At 35.4% G+C, this 17,147-nt stretch overlaps 1 protein-coding gene and 1 long non-coding RNA gene across 3 annotated transcripts in view; one reads left to right on the top strand and one right to left on the bottom strand.

The window, feature by feature from the left end:
* The window catches only part of LOC123681108 (rho-related BTB domain-containing protein 1), a 128,781-nt gene extending 111,934 nt beyond the window's left edge, over positions 1-16,847 (top strand). For both annotated transcript variants that reach the window (XM_045619316.1, XM_045619315.1), the window contains one exon: positions 13,692-16,847. In XM_045619316.1, the coding sequence (XP_045475272.1) occupies positions 13,692-13,988 (297 nt within the window). In that variant the 3' untranslated portion in view covers positions 13,989-16,847. The remainder of the gene's footprint in view (positions 1-13,691) is intronic.
* LOC123681111 lies at positions 11,452-14,717 on the bottom strand. The gene is made up of 3 exons (XR_006747625.1): positions 14,590-14,717; positions 12,432-13,852; positions 11,452-12,401 (listed from the first exon to the last, which is right to left on the bottom strand). It is a non-coding gene; the product is annotated as an uncharacterized LOC123681111 (long non-coding RNA).
* Positions 16,848-17,147: the final 300 nt, after the last annotated feature.

Below are 17,147 nucleotides of genomic sequence, written 5' to 3'. Positions count from 1 at the left end.
ATACTCCCTGTTCTGACCTACGGCGTAGAAACGATGACACTCACAGTCCACTCAGCCAATCGAATGAGAACGACACAGAGAGCTATTGAAAGGGCTATGTTAGGGATATCCTTGAGAGACCATATTCGGAATAAAGAGATGAGGAGAAGAACGAAGGCAGAAGATGTAATGGGTAGGATAGCGGAAATGAAATGGGCCTGGGTGGGACATGTGGCTCGACAAGAAGAGGATCGATAGACTAAAAAAATTGTACATTGGAGACCACGGGAACATAAGCGAAGTGTAGGAAGACTACCAAAACGCTGGTTAGATGATATTAAAACAAAGGTCGGACGATGTTGGCACCGTTTGGCTCAAGATAGGGAAAATTGGAGAATTCAAGGGGAGGCATATGTCCAGAAGGGGATGCAGACAGGCTGTTGAAGTAGAAGAAGAATCAACTTTCTCTGGACTAATATTTGAGCATTTTCATTATTTACAGGTGAAATTCCAATGATCCTAAGCGTCTTAGATTTCTGCTTTTGTTCCAATTTATTTAAACGATTTTTGAGGTTGATGTTCTCGCATCTGAGTTAAACGACCTCGGATTCTATTTCAGCTGATTTCGCATACAAACATTCAATCTCTCTGTTGAGTTTTTCAATCACCTTACTAGCAACACATTCAGCGAGACTTGATGAGAAATTATCATCCATTAAAGATGCATTGATGGTATCACTGACGTCAGATTGTTGTTGGTTTGTTAAAACCATTTTGAACTTTCATATTCGTAAAAGTCGACTTCAAAAACAAATTCCAACGGCTGTATACAATCAACAAGCGATTATAATTCACTATCAAAAATTTCTGCAAAATATAGATACCCAGAACTAACTAACTAACTAAGTTAACTTAGTTAGATACCCAGAACTATCAAAACAATGGAGAGCCGGAAAATATAACTGTATTCCATATGCGAATCATTGGTGTTATGCCAGATGATGTTCCGAAGTGCGCCTGATATTCGGCTGGCTTTGTTGGCTTGTCCACTTACTTCAGTCGTTCTATTTTGAATTGCGGTAATTTGTATGCCTAGGTAGTCGAACGACATAACTTGTTCGATAGTTTTATTTTCCAGAGAAAGTCTACATCTGACTGGTTCTTTGGAAACAACGAGGGTATTGGTTTTTGTGGTGGATAATTGCATGTTAAAGCATTTAGCTTTCTTATCGAATGCGTATAGAAGCCGTTGCAAATCGTCTTCGTTCTCGGCTATAATTAGGGTGTCTTCGGCGAAACAAATTATTTTGATTTCGCCCGTTGTCAGTGAATATCCTCCTTCTATAGTTTTCACGTGTTTTATTATTTCATCCATTATTTGATTGGACAGTTGTGGGCCTAAAGAGTCTCCTTGTCGAATTCCTGTTGGTGTTTTATTTCCTCTGTCAGGTTTCGATTTACCAATATGTGGGTATATGTATTCTGATTTAGTTGTCTAATGATATCTACTATAGTTCTCGGCACATGCTTCTTTTCAAGAATATCAACCACGTCACTTAGTCTCACTTTAACGAACGCTTTGGTGAGGTCTACAAAGCACATATAAGCGGGCTTCCCGTATTCTATAGCCTTTTCCACTACTTGCCTGACCATGAAAATAGCATCTATGGTAGACCGATTTTTCCTGAACCCCTGTTGTTCTTCCGATATGTTGACATATTCGTTGAGTATTGCTTCCATGATCTTTGTAAAGAGCTTCATGATTGAGTTGAGCAGGATTATGCCTCTATAGTTCTCTGGGGACTTCTTGTCCCCCTTGAATATAGGCATGGTTATACTATTTTCCAATCATTAGGGACATTTTCAGATGTTAATACGAGTATTGTGTTAAAGAGCTTTGTAAGTCTTACCATTAATTTATGACCTTCATTTGGTATATTATCTAGCCTGGGTGCTTTCCTGTTCTTAATCTTTTTTGCCAGTTCCATAGTCATTCCCTTGGTTATCACGGGCTATTTTACAGTCTCTTCACTTCCTTCTTCATATTCTCTTCCATCTTCATCTTCGGAGACATCTGCGTATAGCTGTTCGAAATAGGCTTTCCAGTGGAACTTATCAATTTGTTGTGTTTGTGTGTATTCCACTACGCCAAATTTTCTTCTTTTTAACATTCCCCATACCTACCTTTGTGCTCCGTATAAATCATGCTCCTTTTCGCTAGTAAACCTTTCCCAGTAGTTTCGTTTTATGTTTTTGATTTATGTGTTGACCCGGTTTCGTGTTTGGACATAAAAATTCTTCTTATCTGATGTTTGGTTGTTCCGATATCTTACGTTCGCTTCCCGCTTCTCCCTAACCAGATCTTTCACCTCTGGTGTATACCATTGTTTGTTTCGTGAATTTTTATCAGCTCCTACTTTTCTTAAACCTAGAGCCTCTACAGCTGCGTCGGTAATGTTTGTTATCATCTTTTCCCACCACCTCTTTGTGCCGTCCTGTTCCGTAATGGTGTTCGATTCAATTTTTTGGGTTAGGCGGGCTTGGTATATTGCCTTCGTTGTTTGGTCTCTGATGGATTCTATGATTATTTTTTTTTAGTCGTGTTATCCGGTATCTTCTTCCTCTGTACATCCGCAGTTTACAAACGTCTAAAAAGTTGACCTGTATTAGCTGAAGTCAGTCTTCTTGTGTCCAGTATTTGGGTTGGATGTATGAACTCTAGTGTTCTGCCATGTAATTTTGTGCTGAAGTTTGTGTTTGAGAAAGGTGTTGTTTATTTTCATGTTATAACGTGCGCACAGGTCTATTAATGCTTCTCTGCACTCATTGATTTGGTCCTCGTTGAATTTGTACTTTATTCCAGGCAATACGTCATTTCCGATTCTGGCATTTACACTGATAAGGTTAAGATTTCCTGTTTCTACATTCAGGGATACTTTGAGGATTCTTTAATTTACGTAGTGTATGTCTTGTTCGTATTTTTCGGCTATAAATAGTCCCACTCCGATTGTGGCTCTTTTGTGTTTGGCGACACCGCTATATATTAACACGTATTTTGATATTTCAATGGTTCCCTTACCTTTTCGCTTGGTTTCAGATACCGCGCAAATATCTATTCTGTGCTGTTCCATTTTCAAAAGTATTTCGCTGTTTTTGATATTCCACGACTCATGGAAGAATATCAATGCCTTCTGCACTTGTATTATAAATAACTATTCCACGTCCGGCAGGTTGCTAACCTCACCTGACAACCCTCCTCCTTCATCCGGGATTGGGACCGGCAATGGTGTTCGCTGAACTACTCAATCCACTCAGCTCCCACTGCAGGCGGAGTTACACATTCATAAGTAGAGACATTATCTCTCAGAACTCAGGATGCAACCTCTGCCCCTTTAATCTGTAGTTTAAGTTCTTTCATTGAATCATTGGCGATTGCTACCGCCTCTCGAACATTCTCGATGATTTTATTGTTCACCACTGGTTCTCATCGTATTGGCTTCTTTGAAAATGTCATGCACTTGATCTTCTTGGTGGAGATTTGCATATTTAAAGTTTTAGTCTCTTGAAGAAATATGTGCAATATCCTCTGCAGTTCAAATTCTGTTTCTACAAGTATTATGGCATTATCTACATGTACGCATTAACCTTTCGATTATCTCGTCCAAGATAAAATTGAGGAGAAACAAATTGAGAATGTCAGCCTGTCTTATTCCTTATGTGGTTGGTATATGTTCAGTTGTTTGGTGTTCTGTTTTAATTCTCGTTGTGAAGGGTGTTTTTTTAGAGCTATAGAACTTTAAATTGCAATAAAACAACGATGAATTATTCGATTGATATGAATTTCATTTATCCGCAAAATAATCTTGTGGCATTACATTTCAAATATGATTTCTGGCATATGACCGCAACGGCTGGCTCGGATGTAGTCCAATCTGGACGTCCAATTTTCGATGACTTTTTCCAACATTTGTGGCCGTATATCGGCGATAACACGGCGAATGTTGTCTTCCAAATGGTCAAGGGTTTGTGGCTTATCCGCATAGACCAATGACTTTACATAGCCCCACAGAAAGTAGTCTAGCGGTGTTAAATCACAAGATTTGGAGGCCAATTCTCAGGTCCAAAACGTGAAATTAGGCGGTCACCAAACGTGTCTTTCAATAAATCGATTGTGGCACGAGCTGTGTGACAAGTTGCGCCGTCTTGTTGGAACCACAGCTCCTGGACATCATGGTTGTCCAATTCAGGAATGAAAAAGTTAGTAATCATGGCTCTATACCGATCACCATTAATAATAATATCATAATAATATTTATTCTGATATTTTAAATATCTGGGTTTGAGTGAATGTTCCTCTTAGCGAGGAGTGAGAAGCCGACGGCGAGGAGAAATCCTACGCGTATAGGCAAAAGTCGGGGATAATAATATTTATTAATCCTGTGAGACATATATACAGGGTGTTCTGATTTGTTTCCGACAAACTGAAATGGGTGATAGATCACATCATTTTAAGCAAAAAAGTTTCTATGAACATGGGTCCGGAAATGCTTCGTTTCCGAGATACAGGGTGTTAAAATTGAAAAAATAATTCGCGTTTTCTTTAATATGTTTTGACTGCTTCGAAATCCTTTCTAAAATTATTCCTATTCAAATATTAAATTTAAATTCATTTTGAAAATTTTTAAGGCGAAATGCATGCGGATTTTCTATTGCCCACTAATAAGTAGAATTGGTATGCTATGTAAATGTTGCATCGGTAAATGCCTCTAAGTATTAAGTTTGAGCGGTGAATTTAAAACTTAAATTCACAGTACCTTTTAATTACCTGAAGATTCTCTTTACCTTTCCAATCAGCTTCGATGGGCTTCATTTGTTTTCTCGTTAAATAGTTAACAGCAAACGTAGTGTCTACCATTTGATGGATACATTAAGCTACCAATCGCTTCTCTATAAGGAACTCTTTTCATCTCTATAAGGAACTCTTCTCATCTCTATACGGAACTCTTTTCATCTCTAGTTCATCTGAGTCATCTTGTGGATTCTCCAATTGATTTCTCTTAATCCTGTTTTCTACCTGTCTGGTTACCATAGGAGTATTTTGAGCATTACAGTCATTCATATTTAATCTATCTAATATATTTATGGTATAATTTGATTGATTGATTTATATACCTCTCTTCTCGGTTTCTCTTTATATTTATATCATTTCTCCTCCAAGTATATAAACAAGGTCCATGTATATCATTCTCTGAACCAAGTTTCTGGATCTCTTCAGTGAATCTCTTATTACATCTCTTTGGACTTATCTTCAGTCTATATAGGGCTTTCCGGAGTTTATATACATAAGATCGTTTGATCTCATTGTCAATGTCTACTTCATCAAGAATCTCCATATAGATCTCCTCTATAGTGCCATTTAAAAAGGCAGGTTTTTACTTCTGATTGACAAACATGTAAATCATACTCATTAATTATTGTAGCTCTAATTACAGGAAGTCTGATGTCATAGATAATTTTGACCTTAAAGCCACGTATGACTAATCTTACTTTGTATCGTATAAGACCATTTGCCTCTAATTTTCTCTCGAATACCATTTCGAGTCTATAATGTTTGCCTGTTTTACAGATATTTGAAGATACTCTTTATCTACCAATATCCAAACCTTATTTTGTATCATGGAATCAATTTCTTCTTTTATAGCTTCCTCGAAATTTTTGGTTCTCTATTTAATGAAGAAATAAGCCTCATATCTTCTTCTCTATCGGTTTTCTCATATTTACCTAAAATAATAATATTAATAGTTGATCTTTATTGACAACTAGTTATCCAAAGGCAATCGACCTAGGTCGTTCAGCCCATTCTCTAGAATACTATTCCCTGAGTAATTAAAAACCTTGCATAGCTTACGTCCTCTACGATTTTCTTCAAGTGTAGCAGGGTACTGGTCTTTTTATCGGCAGTTCCCTTATTTTGGCTCTTTCGAGTTTTTCATCCAATCCCAGTCGATTATATTTTCCTGGGTCTGTAATTTTTCTTTAGTGTCATCAAGTTGTTTATTTCTATAAACATCTTTGTAGGCAAGTTTCTTGTTAAAGCTCACATGTAGAGATTCAAAGGACTTTTTCCAGCTTGAATGCCACGTCAAGTATCCACGGTATAACCCACTGGGACAGCTTTCAGGGCACATTCTCCAAATTTCAAGCTGGGTTTTGGAATCTTAATGTATGCGAACATCACAATACATAATAATACTTACAAATACATGCAATACATCCACATCTCTCAATTTGATCAAAGTGGCATTTTGCATTTGGTGCAAACTTTGTCAATGGTGTTTGATATCTGATAGACTTGTGTGTTCTGTTGTACACATCTATGGATGCATCAACACCAATCTCCCACATACTCTTAGGTAGTCTGGAATCAAACATGAATGTACGAACCTTCTTTTGGATCGTCGAGTTCAACCTCTCCGCTTTCTCGTTCTCTATATTTTCTCTACTCAGTACTTCTGGGAATTTCCTTTCGGTAAATCTGTACCTTGATCTGACCTGATATAACATACCTTCTCATTTTTCTCCAACAAGTTTCTTGTTGATATTAAGAATTTCTCTAATGCTTCAGCCAACTCATCTTCTGTTTTAATGAATAGGCTTTAGCAAGTCTCCAATAGTCGTCTATGTAAACATTAATGGATCTTTACTGACCTGGATGAGATGGTGGTTTAATAAGTCCCATCATGTCAGTGTGTGTCAACTGGTTGTTTCTCAGCTCTCATTCTGTCTCTTTAAAATGTAATTTCTCCATTGTCAATATGATACATACTTCACGTTCTAAGTTTTGGAGTGATTCCAAGTTATCGATCTAAATTACCTCTCTACTGATATGACTGCAATCCCAATTTTTTCTTGTTGCTCAGATTGTGTTTCATGTGTTTTGTCAGTTGAAACTTGTAGAACTTTCTCTTTAGGTGAAAAGATGAGATTATACTCTTTCTCCCTCCCAATCGCAGATTGTGGTTCTCCCTCCGAACCTAATAACTCGTTATTGGAATGTGTCTGCGATTGTAAGCTCATCTCATCTTCTTCGCTTATCGTTGCTTGACTCTCTAAAACAATCTCATTATTAACCTTATTGTAAACCCTTAGGATTTGGAATTGTCCTCTAAAACAATGTCATTATTAACCTCATTGTAAACTCTTAGGACTTGTTCTCTAAAACAAATTCATTATTAACCTTATTATAAAGTCTTGGGACTTGTTCTCTAAAACAAATTCATTATTAACCTTATTGGAAACCCTTAGGATTTGGAATTGTCCTCTAAAACAATTTCATTATTAACCTCATTGTAAACTCTTAGGACTTGTTCTCCTTACCATTGATTACAATGACTGCTATCTCGTTTTATTCGCTCTCAATACTCATATTTTGACATCTCTCAAAGTTTCTTAAAATCAGACAATCATTTACGATATGGTCTGTTGCTACAGAATCTGCAAAGAAGTTAATGGTTGGATCAAGTTTACCTGTTTTAGTTTCTCTATGCTCTATACTTCCAACCCTTCTTGCCTTGGAACGACCCTATTTGTTGAATCTCTTACTCTCTCTCATTCTCCTCTGGTTTACATGGCTTAGTCTCTTAGTGTTGAAACTTGGCTTGTTCATTCTACCTCTACTCGATCTTCTAAATTGAACGTTTCGTTCGTGCCACCATTGTTAATGCAATCCTCTAACTTGATTGCCCTACAACCGAAGCAGAATCACTTACTTACTTTGTTGCCTCAAATTGCAATCAGTTGACCAGTGTGTCTCTCTTTGTTACAACGGAAGCATTTTAATTTATGTACCCGTTGAACTTTTGGAATTTCCTCTTCAATTTCAGACCTCTTCTCAACCTCTAATCTCTCTGATGTCTCTCTTCTCTCTGATGAAGGTCTTGATCTCGTCTAAATTACCTTCTTGGTTTGGGGTCTGTCTCCTGGTCAGATCTGCATCTCGTAACTCGGATATGACTGGTAATACAGCCTGATAAAGTGCAGATCTTATCTTTTTGAGCAGTTAGCTAAATCACACCTCACATGCTTCATACTCTCATACTATCGAGTCGAATCTTTCACAGAAATCATCGACCGATTCGTATTTCTCCATTTTAATAGAGTACAAGTGAGCTCTTACCTGAAGTGTGTGTCGCATTTGACTTGCACTTGGAGATCCTCAAACCTCTACTTACTTCAACAGGGTCTCGGATATTGAAAGTTTTCTTTCAATAATTCTCCTCAATTCTGTTTATGATAATGTCTTGTACTCAATTACTTCTCTTGGATTTGTTGGCCTCTGAAAAAGTTTGGTTACTCGTACTTGGCTCTATGACGTCCAACAAATCGTTTGTCAAAAAGCTCTGATCATAGACTGTCCATCCAGATCTTAAAATTTGAATTCTGCTCTGTAACATGGATTAATTTTAAATACCTGGGTTTTCTAGTACTCTAGAATTTAACCCCAAAAATTATTCTCTTAACTCTAATCACCTCTGTATAATGAATTAATTTTTATTAAATATAGCTGGGTTTTCTCAAACTCTTAAATCTCTAAAATTTAACCACAAAAATATTTTCATAACTCTAATTACCTCTGTAACATGAATAAATTTTTAATTAAATATAGCTGGGTTTTCTCGTACTCTAAACTCTAAAATTCAATCAGAAATATACTCATAATTCTAATTACCTCTGTACCATGAATTAATTTTTATTTAACTGGGTTTTCTCATACTCTCAATCTCTAAAATTTAATCAAAAAAAAATATTCTTATAACTCTAATTACCTCTGTAACATGAATAAATTTTTATATACCTGGGTTTTCTCGTACTCTAATCTCTAATATTCTCTACTCTACTCTCTCTATTGTACTCTCTCTATTGTCGACAATTACTCCTCTTTCAGATCTCTATATCTCTAATATCTCAAAAGGGGTTTTGTGTAATGACTCTAAAATTTCTCTAGCATCTCTCATCTAGTCTCTTACGTATCACTTGTTGATACTGCTCTAGTCAGCTAAAATCAAGGAAATGGCAATTATTAATTGCATGAAAAACTTACATTGGTTCTGACAATTCTCTCTTTCCTCGTAATGCATGAAACCTATATCTTCTGCACTTACGGAAATGGTGGAATCGCTATCATAATCCACCAATGGTTTTCCTTGATTTCCTTTGGCTGCCATCTATTTCAGGATTTATGAAACAAAATATTTATGTTATGTATTTTAAGATTTTTGTGCATTATATGCTCTCTTAGTACATCTACTACCAGGTATAAGATATAAAATTTTGTTTCGTGCTTCTGAATTGCCTCAGACGCACAGCAATCTGATACAATCCGAAACAGGATTATCAAGTTTTCAAGCAACACCACCTCGTACATGTACACCTTACTACAAAAGCGGTATCACGCACTGCAATGAAAACCTGTTGAGTTAGGTGTGGCCATTTGTACATTTTACGGGATGAATACTTGAATCCTATAATATCCCTAGATTACAAACAAACAACACAGCACAGCAAGCATTGTATGAAAGAAGCCCTGAAATATTGATTATCACTAATCTTACCATACTGCAGTTTTTGTAGTTTAGTGAAATAAATAATTCCCCAAATTTTTCATCAATATATAGTCTCAAAATATCTCAATCTCTGGATTATGTTTATGGAATGTGAAACATCCAATTTTACATGCTCCAAGCAATGTATGTAGAATCTTCAAATCTACATGCTCCAATTCTTTAGGTGTGGTATGTAAATTCTCTAAAATTATCCAATCTAAAACAGAAAGTATGTTAGCAAAGTCTCTAAAGTTTACATATCTGAGCATCTGAAAGGTTTAAGTTAAACTCTAAAATTTTCTCATCGATACCTCTCGAATGATATATGTGCATCTCTCAAATTATGACTCTGAAAAACTCTAAATTCACATTATATAATTTTCTCATATGATGAATGTGGAATCTCTAAATTCACAAACATCTAAATCAATTTGATACAATGAGTATGCAGAATCTACATCTGCATAATCTAAATCTATGTGTATATTAAAATATCTCATTTCTCTAATCTGAATCTCCATCATCTAAATCTATAAAACATGTGTATAGTAAAATATCTCATTTCACTAATCTGAATATCTATCATCTAAATCTATAAAACATGTGTATAGCAAAAATTTATCTCATTTCTCTAATCTGAATCTATCATTTAAATCTGTAAAACTTGTGTATAGCAAAATATCTCGTTTCTCTAAACATCAACGGTCAATAACCGTTAAGAATCAAAGTTGATTCCTTCTCTAATAGATAGGTAAACACATTATTTCCAAATACAATACAGAGAGGGCCATTGAAAACGAAACAGCGGCTCTGTAAGTCGGCAGAACCGAGTTATATAAAAACGCTCGGACACGTCAACAACATTTTCGAGGGGGACATCGTTCGCGATGACATTCACCCGAAATACATTCCATCCCTCGGAGCTGTGACCGCCACCCCTAAATTTTTAAATGGCACCATATGGCAAGTGATACCTCATTTGAAAGGTAGTTTTCTTCTCAATATCAAACAACAGAAATAAATCAATTCTATCGATTCGTTTTCGAGATATAGAAACTTGAAGTTGGGAAATAACTTTTTATTCACTCAATCAATAAAAATAAGATCTAACATTGCAACTGTTTAAATATAATTATCATTGTCAAGGAATTAAATGATCTAACTGTTTACCACCCATTTCCATACAATAGTACAAGTTCTGTTCAAAATGAGACCTCACATTTCGTAGCATTTCCGGCGTTATTCGACGGCATTCTTCAATAATTCTACGTCGTAAATCTTCCAGAGATTCTGGTTCAGTTGCATAGATTTTGTTTTTCAAGTGACCCCACAGGAAAAAGTCGAGTGGGGTTAAATCTGGAGATCTGGCTGGCCACCCTATAGCGCCTCTTCTTCCAATCCAATTTCCAGGAAACATTCTATCTAAAAACTTGTTGAAATTTCAAGTGCTCTTCATGGTAACGATTGAGTGATTAAAAAGTTATTTCCCAACTTCAAGTTCCTATATCTCGAAAACGAATCGATAGAATTAATTTATTTTTGTTGTTTGATATTGAGAAGGAAACTACCTTTCAAATGAGGTATCACTTGCCATATGGTGCCATTTAAAAATTTAGGGGTGGCGGTCACAGCTCCGAGGGATGGAATGTATTTCGGGTGAATTTCATCGCGAACGATGTCCCCCTCGAAAATGTTGTTGACGTGTCCGAGCGTTTTTATATAACTCGGTTCTGCCGACTTACAGAGCCGCTGTTTCGTTTTCAATGGCCCTCTCTGTATATACTGTATAACAGGAATTCTCTATTTCAGCAATGAATGAATCATTTCCATTCACTGAACTAACTAAAATATCTCTAGCCTCATAATTAAGTTGAAATTCAACTTACCTCAAATGATATTTTTCTCGTTGTGTATACAACATATTTTCAGAATAAGTGCGCAGTTTAAAGGGTGCTGGTTCCATAACCTATTGGAATATTTGGGTTATATAAAATACAGAGTATTCACTAATACACAGATGATGATATTAATCGTTTATTCTCAAGACACTCTAGTAAGTCTAACTCTATCTCTAACAAGTACAGTTCACAAGGCAGAACCGAAGGGGTGACGGAAGGACTTAAAACACTAAGGTTATGTCCCTGTCGTTCGCTCTCGATCATCGAAGGTCTATTCTTGTTTTCTCTCTCGATGGCCCTCGATGGCCTCGCCACGCGCAGACTCGCAGCGCCACCGTACGACATGAAGTAAAACTTCAAGTGTAGGGTTGGTTGTCTCTCTGGTAATTTGTTCGGATGAAATAATATTCTAACAATATATATATTTATTCATGCTATTACATTTCACAAAGTTTACATACGTCAAATACAAAAAGAAAATATATTTATACATATAAACTCATGAAAAATCCTGAAAATCATTCAAATAATATTCATTCAATGAGAAGAAACATTCATTCAACAAGTATTTTTTCAAACAAAGCTTGAATTGTTTAGTAGGCATCGCCCTCACAGTGGGTGGCAGGCTGTTGAAGAGCTTAGGCCCAAAGTAAGTTACACCGCACTTTACATCGCTAATGGATGTAGTGCGCGATACGTACGGAACCATTATTTGCGAAATAAAATTGCACTATTTTCAAGCGTTGTTCAGTCTATTCATGATGAATTGCCAAACCAAACTGAGAATAAATCACTTGACAGCTGTTAAATCGGTCGCCATCTTGAACAGTAATGACAACTTAAAGTTATAGATCTCGAAAAAAAACCCTTTATTTCCCGAATTAGACCTGTGAATAATGTTGGCAAAATTGCTTTGAGAGTCCTTTTTTCTTCAAATATCCAATAATTGTACCTTAACGAAAGATTTACTCAAATCGATAAATCATGTTGGAGGAGTATCATGGAGAAGCACAAGAGCGTTACGCCTTGTAGTTTTCAGGGCATTTTTTGAATATGGAAATAGTAATGCTTTTGTGCCAGTCTTGTTGTATAATTTCTGTCACCAGTAACTTATTATACACATGAATCAGCAATTCTGTTAGGCCTCCATAGTATACAAGTTCACTAGATATGTTATCTACCCCTGCTGCTTTTCTGGTTTTCATCTTAGAATTTTCCATACTTTTCTTTGAGCGCCTTACGTCCTGCTTACATATTGTTGATGAATTTTTCCCAGCAGCTTTTCTTGGTGTTTCTTATTTTCGCGTTTACTAGATAAGTGCATAAAGTGAACGCGGAAGTTAGAAACAACAAAAAAAGCTGCTGGGAAAAATTCATCAACTATATGTGAGCAGAACATATGGCGCTCAAAGAAAAGTATGGAAAATATTAAGAAATAGAAAAAACTATAAACAGTTGTCCAAATTTCTCTCATCTTGCCCGACAACTCGCCTCAAAAATAATCTTCCACAATTATAAACTTAGGTATCCGTCATTTTTCGCCAATATCATTTGTTAACGCTGTGTTGTTCGAATTACCCCAGAATATATTTTTCAATTAGGTTCGATCTTGGATATTCTACAATGTGGTTTGTATAGTATATCACTATATACTTTGTATAGTATATCAGTATAGTCACTTGGAAGAAGCCAGAATATTTCGATTATACAAGGGTTGTCCAAGTTTCCAGTAATTTCTTTGGGGCCGGTGAATTTATTGCCTAACAGTACTTTCAAATAAACCCCGGTATTAAGCGAGTCGCGGTATCCACTTCAAAAGGACATCTGGCCAAGCGTTTTCATGGACTAGTTCAAGTGACTTTGGATGAACCATACCCATATCAGTTCCTACATTTGTGAATGTAAATACCCTCAAATTATTGATTTGTTTAGGATGAATCGATATGTTCATTATCATTATTAAGTCTGGAAAGACTTTTGTCCTCTTGTAGGTACTATTAGATATTGTATAGTTATGCTGTTTCTTTCGCGTTCCTTACTATTGAAATCTATTGAAATGAGTGTATGTATTTCAAGAATAACCAACCATCTATTATTCTATTACTATCTGTTACCATTATTATTATTACTATTCAATCTATCAATTACTTCACATACCTGACTTTTTTGGGTCGAGTTGACTCTCGTTACATTATATAAATTCTTGTTATAGTTGCACAATGGTCATCAATTGGCAGACTGGTGCATGAATCATTTATGTATCAACTACAACAAGCTGTGCAGGATGTCGCCACGTAATCTACGACTGCTGCACCCGGACAACCAAGCCTACTTGGTGGAACACCGTTGGCCTCCCGTTTGGTATCTTAAAGACTATGATTATTATCAAAAGTGTATTGTTGAAAGAGACAAAGAACTAAAGGGTTCTATAAAGTCTGGTTCAGGGTGTTTATGTTTTTCTAGAAAATCAGAGTCGGACCCTGCTTTGTCATCCAGTCAGAATCTCTGACTACTATTGTCTTTTTGGAATTGAATCGTCATTTCTTGTCAGTTCTGGATGAAAATTGACATGGGTTCAGTTGCATTTCATTGGAGAAAAGTTGAAATTCATGCCCATATTTTTGTTGATGTTGAATACACTCTCATGAGGAGAAGATCTCATAAAATTGGAATTATAAAATCAGAGATCTATGAATATTTGATGAAAATGTCAGTCCTGTTGACTTCAAGAGTTATCATTTATAAACACTCACATCAGAAGAAGAAATCTAGGGTTTTATTTGAAAGATAATATTTTTACAAGAATATATATATTCTTTATGAGTCAAACGTTAAAAATATAATTGGTGGTAGTAATTTTTCCCTGATTATTTGTGAATTTATCCATTTTATGGTTCATATAATGTATTTTTTATTATTATACATTTACAAGGTACATTTTTCATTTACAATACATTAAAAAACCACATTATATTTCATTCAAAACAGAACCCTAGAAAAATATTGCAACTGAATCCACACTTCAAAGTTACCAAAATCTCCCACAAAACATAATCACTCATTTGTAAATTACTTACATTTCATTCATCTATTGTATTTCCTCAGCTTACCTTTCTAATCTGCGACAAAAATTTTCAAAGGAAACTTCTCATCACTCTTCTTCGAATATGATATCAGAAGGGTATAAATATTTTAGAGTCAACACCAGAAAATAAACTCATGCCTAAGTTACTGTAACATATATCAGAATGAATAGTTTCGAATGCAAATATTTAAGGTTATTCCGGACCGAAATTTGAATACAAACAACTGAGGTGTAAGTTTAAATATCTGAGGAAACAATACAGTTGATTTCCTGAAATGAATTTGTACAAATATTTATTGTAATCTGCTGAGTGAATAGAAACACTGATAAGTAAACTTACGGGGACTGTCATTCAATATATAGATATTTTTAGCTCAGAAATATTTTTATAAATTTTAGAAATTGAAGGTAATGAAAGTATACAATTTGATAGTGAATGATTTCGATTAGTTATGTACCTGATATTTCTAATCCGTTGCCTAGTGTAGTTTAGCAAAGTCGCTTGACCAACGCATGAAAACAAGTGTTTTGTTGGTGTTTAGCCGCACGTCTTGTAAAATATTGAAAAGAATTAAAAATCATTGAATTGGACAAAAAAAGGTTTAACGTCTGTATATTGACAACATATTAAATCAACTTTATGACATTCAGACAATTTTTCAATTCTGTAAAAAGTACCTCCCCGAGCGGGGCTCGAACCCGCAACCCCCAAAATACTAGTCCGACACTTTCGCCGTTGAGCTATCGAGGAAGTTGAAGATTCTCTGTAATGAAGAACCACTGATCCCAGAATTGAGTGTTAATATGCCTTATGAACTATATACATATATAATTCGCAAGGGTTGAGGAAAGTTAAAATTGATGGAAAGAACATAATAATAACAACGTCAGTGATCATTACGATTCACTTAACCTTTCCTCTCGCATCGTCGACATATCGCGACTTCAGCTCAATTCAGGTATCTGAATCTTCCGACCAACCGACCTACTTAGCCCAGAATGAATAGATAAATAATGGTTTAACGTCTGTATATTAATAACATACTAAATTAACTTCACGCCATTCAGACAATTTTTCAATTCTGGAAAAATATATCAGTAGATCGTTTGGTCGGAAGATTCAGATACCTGAATCGAGCTGAAGTCGCGATATGTCGACGATGCAAGAGGAAAGGTTAAGTGAATCGTAATGATCACTGACGTTGTTATTATTATGTTCTTTCCATCAATTTCAACATTCCTCAACCCTTGCGAATTATATATGTATATAGTTCATAAGGTATATTAACACTCAATTCTGGGATCAGTGGTTCTTCATTGCAGAGAATCTTCAACTTCCTCGATAGCTCAACGGCGAGAGTGTCGGACTAGTATTTTGGAGGTTGCGGGTTCGAGCCCCGCTCGGGGAGGTACTTTTTACGGAATTGAAAAATTGTCTGAATGCCGTGAAGTTAATTTAATAATTGAATTGGACTGTGGACAAACCTTGTATATCTAGTATATTTTCGTGATGGTCAAGTGACTTTGGGAAGGCTACACTAGAATCTCCGGAACTATTAGAATAGTCAGATAATGAATAGCGCATTTTCGATTAGTGCTTCTTAATAAATGAAAGTAACTCTGGAATGCATATCAAAATTCTTTTTCAATTTCGACTTAATAAGTGGGATAAAAAAAACTATATCAACCCATACTGATAGTCTTCTCAACTTCAACAGTCGATACCCGGCCTTTTGTGGCACAGTATATCAGCAGATTGCAGATAAAAAATATTGAGAACGAATATCCTACATGAATACAAATAGTAATTTTTGAACTTCTATCGTCCTGCTTTGAAATTACTTAATTTTTCATTTATACAATGTTGTATCCTTGACTGAATTCCTCTCATAGTATAATATAGACATAATAAGTAGAATACCAAAATACACAAGAACAAAATTCAGAAGCACTTAATTCATTCAAATAATATAAGTTGAATATTTTCTTGAAGAAATAACACTGTTTTTAAGAACCAGTCTCGAATTGCGAAAAGGTATCCATTAAGCTGAGTAGAAAAAGAAGTCGATGCATAGTTTCGGTAATAATCCGAGTAATGAATGTTCACTAGTTAGGAATGGATACCAGTTTTACATCTTGATGAAATAAGTTATTTCTATATCAACAAAAATGAATTGAGGAAAACTATTATATAGATGAAGGAATATTTCCTGGAATATTTACTAATCAACAATCATGTATGTGTGCAATAATGATTTGCTATTCAATAAAATATTTATATAAGAAAACCTTTTATTCCAGATTCTATTTTTTAACATTCAATATACCGAGTGATTCACCTTGATGCCCTAATAGACCTTCATGGAAAACTAACCATAATTTTATGCTGAGAATTTGCATATCGAAAACAGACTACTACATTCTTATTTCAAATGACACACCCAGTATATTATTGCCTGATTAGGTAGCTTATTTGATGACAAATTCAGCAACATGTTATAACTTGAGTACAAACTCAATGGTTAATAAGTAAATAACAATTCAAAAAATGTCAAATTTAGTTATAGAAATATCGACTTTTTG

Source organism: Harmonia axyridis, chromosome 5 (genome assembly GCF_914767665.1).
Source record: "Harmonia axyridis chromosome 5, icHarAxyr1.1, whole genome shotgun sequence".
Taxonomy (NCBI): domain Eukaryota; kingdom Metazoa; phylum Arthropoda; class Insecta; order Coleoptera; family Coccinellidae; genus Harmonia; species Harmonia axyridis.
The sequence above is the reverse complement of the archived record's forward strand: the minus strand, read 5'-3'. Positions and strand labels throughout refer to the sequence as shown.